This window comes from Apis dorsata, unplaced genomic scaffold, assembly GCF_000469605.1.
Source record: "Apis dorsata unplaced genomic scaffold, Apis dorsata 1.3 scaffold_74, whole genome shotgun sequence".
NCBI classification, from domain to species: Eukaryota; Metazoa; Arthropoda; class Insecta; order Hymenoptera; family Apidae; genus Apis; species Apis dorsata.
In genome coordinates this window covers 2,464,330-2,473,948 of record NW_006263372.1, presented here as the reverse complement: position 1 = coordinate 2,473,948, position 9,619 = coordinate 2,464,330, and the positions used below count along the sequence as shown (strand labels likewise).

General features: G+C 41.0%; 1 protein-coding gene across 9 annotated transcripts in view; it reads left to right on the top strand.

The window, feature by feature from the left end:
* LOC102680787 (teneurin-m) overlaps positions 1 to 9,619 on the top strand; it is a 605,289-nt gene that overhangs the window by 552,403 nt on the left and 43,267 nt on the right. The window contains exon 1 of one of the 9 annotated variants that reach the window (XM_031507997.1): positions 864 to 1,160. The exons of the other annotated variants lie outside the window; for them this stretch is intronic. Coding sequence (XP_031363857.1) covers positions 1,055 to 1,160 — 106 coding nt within the window. The 5' untranslated portion in view covers positions 864 to 1,054. Of the gene's footprint in view, positions 1 to 863; positions 1,161 to 9,619 lie in introns of those variants that run through there. 9 annotated transcript variants of the gene reach the window in all.

The following is a 9,619-nucleotide window of genomic DNA, read 5'->3' as shown; positions in this document are numbered from 1 at the left end:
TATATATATATATATATATATACTTGTGATACAAATATATACATATATTTTTGTTACGAGTGAACGACAAAGTTTACAAAGCGATTGTAGAAAGTTGTTTTCTTCGAAGGAAGAAAAGAAACCTGAAGGACGAGTCACGGCTATCGATCAGCAAAACATTTCACCGCTATTACGCACTTTCAATTCTTATCTGCGAATTAGTCATATATCGAATATAATTTCTACGAAGGATTTCGAAATTGGATCAAATCGTCCTCGTCGTGGAACGTGGGAAAAAAATCAGTGATCAGTTTTACCAGTGCCGTCTCTCGGTGTATCGTCTAATAAATTCGAATAATATCGCGTGAAACGTATTCGGTGAAAAGAAAAAGTTCCCGAGTTAAGTTCCCTCTCCCTCCCCCTTTTCCTTTTATCGCTCGTGTTTAGGAACCTCGTTGGAAAGTAATGGTCGTTTAGAAAATTCGAAGCATAGTTCGCAGTACGAAGAAACTTTTCCGAAAGCTCGGCACGTGAACGGCGCGGGATGAGCCGGTCGACTTTGGACGGTGGCAACAAGAGAGGAGAGGGGAAAAAGATCGCAACGAAGGAGGGAAAAGCTCGTGGTGGTGCGAATCGCGCGAGGGAAACGGGCCACCCCCCGGCGTTTGGACCCTGGCGTTGCTAGTATATAAACAGGTGCACGAGGGTAATTCCGCAAGCAACTTTCCACGTCGTGTGCTCGTCGTATTTCACGCGAACACGCGACGACCGAGTTTAATTTAGGATTTCGTGGCGTGGAGTTTCTCTCTACGTGGACGACGTTCGTTCCATCCATCGACGTCCAAGGGCTCGAGAACCCCGTTCGAAGGAGCGAAGAAACCGGAAGGGATTCGTTGAGGAGAAGTGAGAAAATTTTGTGCGTGTGTGTGTGTGTATAAGAAGAAACGTATAACGTATAACATAATAAGATAAATATTAAAGGAAAGAGAAGCGAGTTGACGATAAACGGTTCTCGGTTTATCTCGGGGGCATGTTCGATCGTCGATGACGAAAGGGGATCAAAGTTCGCGTCTCAATGTGCGATCCCACGGCTTTGTTGGACCTGGTGCCGAGCGAGGGATTACTCAAGCGGCCATCCATGGACTATAACGAGTACACGTACTGCTACGGTGGTGGTCGAGGTGGGTGGTATTTCTCTTCCTCCTCTTCCTCTTCTTCTTCTTCTTCTTCCCTTCTCTACGTGTTCTCGCGTAGTTTTTCTCCGCCCGGGATGTGGAACCAGTCGGTGCGGTCGTGCGCGTGTACGTGCAGGATTTTCTTTCTTTCCCTTCGTCCTCGATCCCTTCTCTCTCTCTCGCTCGCTCGCTCGCTCGCTCGCTCGCCCAATTCTTCTTTGAAGCGGGCTTCGAAAGACGAAAGGCGGGCCATCCATCGATCCTTCGATCCTCCAACGAAGACGGGACGATTTTTATGGCGCGGGCCACCAAGCAACCGCGGTAAAAATTGTACGTGACGCGATTCGAGCCGATCGAAAAATGCTCGCCGGCATTTTGCGCGTTTGATCTTGTTTTTCGCGATCATCCCAGACTCGTCCCCGTTCGAACAGAGCGGAATTCTTCCCTCCTCCCCTCGGTTATGCGATTAATTGCTGGCAATTGGAGAATCTCTTCTCGATTCTTGAATATTCTCTTTTGCCCTCTCGAACGACGACGATCGTGTTATCCTTTTTTTCAACTTTTTTATACTTTTTTCGCAGTGTCTGTCATTGTCGGAGAGAAAATATGCCGCTGTTGTTGGAGAGACGAGGATAATAAAAGCGGGGGATTTCTTTTTCTTTTTTTTGATTAAAATTGATCGTCCCGCGCGAAAAAAAAGAAAAGAAAAGAGAGGGGGGATGAGGAAGGAAACATCGTCCCTCCTGTTCTCCCGATGGCAAGGTGGTGTCACGCAACTGCATTATCACGCCTAACGTATTTGTCACGTTGACATTTCCAAATCGTGACGCGTAGAAATTTTTCACGCGACGAAAATAGGCAAGGATACGAAAAATTTCGCCATACACTTTCGAATATATATACACACTGTATGATTACTGGAAAATACGATAAAAAGGAAAAACTCGCTCTCCAACGTTTTTCGGATGGAAAAAAAAATACATATAAATCCTTCTCGATTCTTCGTCGCGAATTATTCTTATACACCTCATAGAATTCGACTTGGCTTCGTCGAGCACGAATTATTTTATCCGAGGACGATTAAACCCTTGGGTCGTCTTCTCTTTTTTTTCCTAAACGGGTGAAAGTGTTGCTCCCAGGGAAAATCGATCCGCGCTCAAAATAGGGAGAGACGAGAACGTGGAGAGCTAGAGAACGAGAGGGGAGGGGGATGAGGAGGCTTTTATCACGCGAACAGCAGGCCGATCGGTGGATAAGCCGAGATTTCGTGGTGGTAATCGATACACGCGCGCGGTCTAGAGCCTCCTGGCGCATGAATTTACACGGGGTTCAACGTGTATACCGTCCGTGTATTTGCATGAGCCGCGGTGATATAAGCGCCTCGTAGGAAAATGCCTGCCCCCCTAGAGAGAGAGAGAGAGAGAGAGAGAGAAAAAACCCTTTTCCCTTCCTTCTTAATTGCTATGACGAAGGTTCTTTAAAAGTTTCGACCGCCCTGAATATTTCACGCGCCGCGACACAGTTGACGGTCTCTATGATTTATCAGGCGAGTTACACTCGCTCGATTCCACTCCTCTCGTGGAAAAATCGAATTTATTATTTTTTTTTTTTTTCTATATATCGTTTCTAGGATCTTAAGTAATTCGATGCGTGAGTTTTTTAAAGTGAAACTTCGATAAGATAAGAAAAATTCTTTTCAGTTTTGAGATTCAAAAGAAGAGAATATGTATAATAGTGATAGGATTTAGGCGAAGATTCGAATGCTTTCAATTAATTTAAACAATTACAATATATAGGGCGGTGTATTTCTGTTAAATGCGATAATGAGTGTTTCTGGCATCTTTCGTACACTTTGATTAATCGCTTCTTGTTTCCCGTCTGAAATTGTGTGACTATGCATTTTGTTGCGCTACGAAACTATATAAAATACCCTCGGTGAACTTTCTCATTTCACCCGACCGAGTAGAAACTATTACGTACAGTCTGCGCTCTACACTCCTGCCCATAAGTCACCGGATACTTGCCGTACAGTTTTGAACAATGCGTCTATTAAGATAAATTTTCGGTAAGGGACGTGCAAAGACGATATTACTTCTCTTGCGAGATCTGAATAGAGTAATTCTTCCACTTTTTCGTAACAGGATCGTTTTAATCCTATTCCTAAACTTTTTATCTTATTTTTTGGGAAGCGGAAAGAAAGAAGAAAGGAAAGAAATTTTAAGCCTCGACAAAATTCGACAGTGGTCCTTGTATATTTTTCCATTTACAGGAGAGGGGAAAAAAAAGAAAAGAAAAAAGCTTTTCCATCCTAAAATAACTCCGTCCGTTCATTCCATATCTTTCCGCATCATCTTCTTTCAAAAGTCCATTAACATATACGGTATTCTCTCTTTCTTTCTCCGCTTGATCCGTAACGAAAATAGACGTAAAAAAAGGGAGAAAGAAAATAAGAGAGAAAGGGGAAAGTCTCGTTTCCTTTCCTCCCTCGCCTCCTCGTGGGAGGAGGTTGGTCGAGGGCGTTGTATTTATCGGGCTGACATTTTCAAATGTCGCGCGGTTTATCAGGTGTTCCGCGGTGGTGGCGAGCTGTTGTACGCATGCGCGCGGTCGCGGCCATGGGAACGGACGGGAGCACGCGTGCATCGAATCGACGACGTCATTAAATTTACATAATAAGGCGTCGCGTGGCCGTGTGTACGGGGTTGTGACTACCGCTATTGCCTCCGTTCGTTGCTGTTGTGTCGTCTATTGACACTTTGACGTGGTTATTCAAGTGCAGCTGCAACGATCGCTGCCAATTGAGAACGAATAATGTTAGGTTAGGGCGCATCGAATTGATGTTGGTAAAGGGATATTAATACGGTGTTAACGAAAAGTGGATTTCAGTTGGTATCAGTTTAGAATTCGATCGTTGGAACGAAAGAGTTGAAGAATGGATGGAGGGAAACCTTTTCTCGAACGGATGAAAGTTTTTCGAAAATGAGTGTCGAACAGTCGGTGTTTCGATTTAGGTTGGTACTATTGGACAGAGTTTGGTTAAAAGTGATAGGTTAAAAACTTCGAAAGTTAAAGTTACTTTTTAAAATGCTTATGAACAACGTTTAATTCGAGCAGTTGATTTCATTACACATAATCTAGATTCGTTCGGTGTTACGATTATTATTATTATTATGTTTTGAAGGATAAATTATTAAATTACTTCGTTCGTGACTTCGACTATTAAATCGATGCTGTTGAAACAATATTATCGAATGGGTAAAGAGGAATGGAGATCTTTTAATTATTTTTATCGAAAAGTTTTCGTGTAAGCGAAATATTATATATACAAGGGAAAAAAAATTTAAATATAGCTTTCGTGATCGCGTTACATAATTATATGTAATCCAACGTGCGTTATATCAATTTTAAAATCTCGATTTATTTATTTAGGAACAATTACCTAAACACTTTTACAACGTGGAATTATTTTTAATCGCACGTGTCAACCTGTAATATTCTTAATTCAAAAACACTTTCATTCTCGATGATAGCGATGTAAGAACAAAAGAATCGTTGAAATTGAAATAATAATAAAACCCATTTGAAATTCATAAAGGGTACAATCGCTATACATCTCAACGAGATCGATAAAGTAGTAATTTTAACCCTCTCGTCTTAAATTCGATATATAATTAAGATAAAAATTTTCTTTTAGACGGACTATCGAAATCCATCATCGAAATCGCGAGGACACCCCGTATATTCGGCTCATTGGCGCGCGAATTAAGAGGGAAGCGGAGATTAATAATTTTCGCCGGGGCGAATTCCCCTATTGCGCAAGATGAAAAAGCGTAAACCTGGCCTCGATGTTTTTCGAGTATCGAGTATCGAAATGCGATAATTTAAACTCGGAATAAATCCCAATGGAGTTAATCGTATATTTATGTACGCATTGCCCATTAATAAACTGCTTGTTCGATATATGGAATACGGATTTTCTCGATGGAAAAATTGACGAAACGGATGAAAATTAATAAACGATATTTCTTAATCTCTCAAAAAAGTCTACGATCGGCGAGTTTATTTTATTTAGAAAGAGATTTGCGTAACTGGATATTCTGGAAATATATCGAAGAAGCATCGCAGAAATTTTTCTAAGAAGTCTGGAATCGTCGGATGGAGATTGACCTGAATCTCTTTCGCGATATTACTTAGAAAAAGTAATTGAGTTGCTAAGAGAGTTAAATAAACTAAGAGTTTTTTTACAGGCATGAAAAGGTGTATCGCTTAAATGAGAAAGGTAAATAATCGTTCGCATTCCAACTTCCGGCTAAAAACTTAACTCGAACGTCCCGGCGAATTTAAACGATCCAAAAAAATTGGACAGAAGAGACTAACAAATTGCGCACGAGAGTCAAGTTTCCTTTTTTTTTTCCTCCAAAAATTCTCAAATTTCCACGTCCCCTTTTTCACGTACGAGGTTTTAAACGAGACTTCGGCGCTCTTCCTCCTCCAACGTGACGCGTTCAACTTATTCACTGGAACTATTTCAAGTTTCGAAGCGATCGGCCAAACCCGGACGCACCATCCGGTGCTACGCTCTTGAATGCGCTGTAACGATCTGGAACGACGACTGGCCCGGACCAGGAGTCTCTCTGCTCCTTCCTTCGCCCCCTCAACCCCCGGATTTTAGCGAATTCAACTTTCGACATCGTCGAGGATCGAAATCGTCGTGAAAAAAATAAACTGTTCAACTGTTCAACAAACTGTTGGATGGAGGCAGAGATTCGATGATTTTTGCTCGATTTCCTTCTCGATCTTTGTTAGATAGATAGTGGAAGACGAGAGAAGGGGAGAAGAAGTTGAAAGGCCGCGGTTTGTATGGATTGGAGAGTGGAGGATACTCGAGTTTGTAAATCGACCAAGTGTTTCTGAATCGGTGCAGAGTTTAAGATTGGTGGTACGCGTGGGTCTGGTCTTTTTCATCCATTGGTATACTCTTTTCTTTCTCTTTTTCTGCGTTCCGAGCTTTTGAACCGGTTTTCCGGGAAAAATACGCGGCCGAGGGTAAATAAATGAAGGGTTAAATGTGTTTTATTTTTGGTAAACATCCGCACTTATTTATAGGGACGTGGCAAGAGTTACTTTGCACGCCAATAAGCGGATTTTCGAAAAAAATAAAATAAAACGCGATAATCTATTCAAATTCCTATTGAAATTCGTCTCGACAAACCAATCAATTGTAACGATTATTCGTAATTATGACGAACTAGAAACTAGAAAAATATCGAAATGTTGAACAAGAAAAGAAAAGAAACGAGAGATTTGAAAACAAAATTAATATCCAGAACAAACTTGTTCTCACTCGTAGTTACACTTTTGGATTTCAAGAATCGTTCACCAAATCACACCCCAACGCGTTGCACGTGCCACCTCCCTCTCTCCCCTAACTCCATCCCTCGCGTGAAACATCAGTTGCAGAATTGACGCATGGCGTCACGTAGCCACCAGCCACCCCTCGGCCCCGAACGTTTCTATTATCGAGCCGGCCACGTTAAAATGCCTCCCCTCTCCCCCTTATGCAACGCCTTGAATTACTCTCGCCCCGACGAGATTAACGTCTCTAATACCAGTAGCAACAGTGGTAACGAGCGGACGAAAGTCGGGAAGGGGGTGGGAGAAAGTGAAAGAGAGAGGCACGCGCGTGGTTATCACGGGCTGCTCCGCGATGAGACGACACCCAGACGTCCCGTGAAATTTAATTGGCGACCAGGCTCCTCTTCTCCTCCTCGATGAAACTTTGACGAGGCAATTTACCTCCTCGACAAGTGTTGGAGGATTTGGGTTAGATTTCCCTATCTGGCTCTGCCCGTTTAACCACTGTTGCAAGAAATGGAGAAGGTAAATTATTCAGAAATGATTGTTAAAGTAAATAATATGCGGCAAAAATCTGCACTCCAGAAAGAGTTTATTTTTTTTTTTTTGGCGATTTTTATCGAAGAATCTCGCGAGAAAGAAATGATAAAAACGATGTACATTAAGTGAGACGATTGGTAACGAAAGGGTTAAATGCCGTTTATCAGTGTATTTATTTATCGCTTCCAGTATTCTGTCATCTCGAGAGAAAATATAATTCTCTTCTATCCATCGATAAGGTTCCTTTTTTATTCTCAAAGATTCTATGCTCTTCTACATTTTATTCTACACTCTTAAACAAGGACTTTTCTCATTTCCAAGACGAGAATATCCAAAACTTGAGCCTATATATCGTGAAATTAGTATAGAAACCTTTTCTCCACCCCTAGTAATATAATTGTGTGGAATTTTATGGGAAAGGACTATAGTAACGAGAGGGTTAAATCGTGGAAGGAAGAGTCTCACTTCCACAATATCCACCAGATTTGCCAGACGCGGAAACAAACGCCTCGTCCTCGCGCTCCTTCCAACCCCTCTCCCCCTCCGCTATCGATTTTAACCTTGGCTCTGCGGATTTATTTTGGCCCCGTTCCTTTGTGCGCAAGAATGCCGTGTCTTCATGAAGAAAATAGCTTCCCTTTGCCGCGAGCCTAGACAATGGACCGGCGGGGAACAGGAAGTTGGCGAGACTTCGAGATAATAGCCATCCGCGTTAATGGTGGCTTGATACGTAAGTAATGATGGTTTCCACGAGTTAGCTTCGAAAAAAAATTTTCAAATGCTGACTGGTCTTTCAAATCGAACGAAAAATGGAGAGGAGTCCCATTTTGAAGGGGGTTAAAAAAAAAAAGAATTTCTTAAATCCATTTTTACAGAGGAAAATTTAATTCGATTACTCGCTTGTAACGGAGAGATTTATATAAAATAATCTCCCCTCCTCTCCCCAAATAATTGATGAACAATATCTCTAAGATAAATCGTTTCCAAAAATCTCCAAAATCGTCAACATTTTGAAATTCTTAGCGATGGTAAGCAATTTCGAAATTCGTGTCTCGAGGAGAAAAAAGTTACAAATTGGAAAGTAAAAATCCCTCGCTCCTTGCTCGCGTAGGTGGCGGGTTTAACGAGCCGACCACCTTCGCAGCGACTTTAATTAATACTCGCAGGATTCCGTATTCACCCATACACGCCGTCCATCCGGATAGATATTATAAGGCGATACGAGGTGAAAGCCACGGTACACGATTCCTATCGACCGTTAATGGTAACCGATTAACGAGTGGCAACCGACGTCAAAAGCTTGTTAACGCCCACGCATTCCCGTTAATTAATTCCACGCGAATACGGGTCTTTGTTTGGTTTTTTCGCGCCCGATTTTGCGAACGATTCCACTTTCCAACCACGATCGTGGAAATCAATTCTCCCGTTTTTTATTATTATCTTCTCCTTTCCTTTTGATGATACATGACAGTGTTTAGATGTAAACAATTCTCGAGTATATTTTTATATTATTTGGTTTTAATATCGCGAGATCATAAGAAAAAAGTGTATAATATCGTTGCGAATTAAAATTTATCTGATTTCGTTGGAATAATTTTCTGTACGAATTTGGAATAAAGGTTTGATAAAAATTTGGCAAAATTTCGATGAGATCGATCGAAATAGTTTCAAAGTGAAAGTTAGCTTATTATTATCTTCAATAATATTTTTCCAAAGCGAGGATAACTCGAAGTAGATAGGTTTGAGGTGTTTTTTTCTGGTACCTATTACCTCCTTACTTTACTGCATTTGTTATACTATTATCGCTTATTATCACTCCGTTAAATGTTCGAAATTGCTTATCGAGTGAAAAGGAAAAAAAAAAATAATAATGTTGCGATATTAGGGAAACGCAACGAGATGTGGGTCGACGAGCTTCGTAACAAGAAAACGCGGCCGCCATGCGAGGAAGGGGAGGGGAGGCAAGGCTTTAATTTCGATAAGGGAATAAGCGGCGGGGTGCAAAGTTGCGTTTTGCGAACACGTAGCTTTTTTCGTATCTGCCGACTTCATCAATCCAGTGGTTAAATAAATTCAAGCATTTCGAGGGGGAGAGGGAGAGGGATGATTGAAATAAATGTCGTTGGCATGAGAATGGCAATTTCTTCTTCTCTATCTATGTGATAACTACATCGTTGAGTTGAATATTCTTTCTTTTTCATCTTTTTAAAAGATTATTAAATTTTGAAAAATAATATTTTTCTTCCCTTATAGTTATTTTTTTAATACTCTGTTCACTTTCTACTGCGAATAAAGAGGGGAAATGTTCTAAATTCGGCCAATGAATAAAATGTTACGATGAATATTTTTAATGGATTTAGATCGATTCTATCTCGAAATATATTTTACTGATCCTTCTGTGAAAGATCTCTTATGATGTTTATATAATCGCTTTTTACTATTTCGAACAATGAACAAAAAAATGTCGAAATTGTTACACGCCAGAAATATGCAACGCAATATACATATGCAATATAGGAAGGAGTACAGATTTTCCTGTATTACAATGTTGTTACGTGTTATAACTTTTC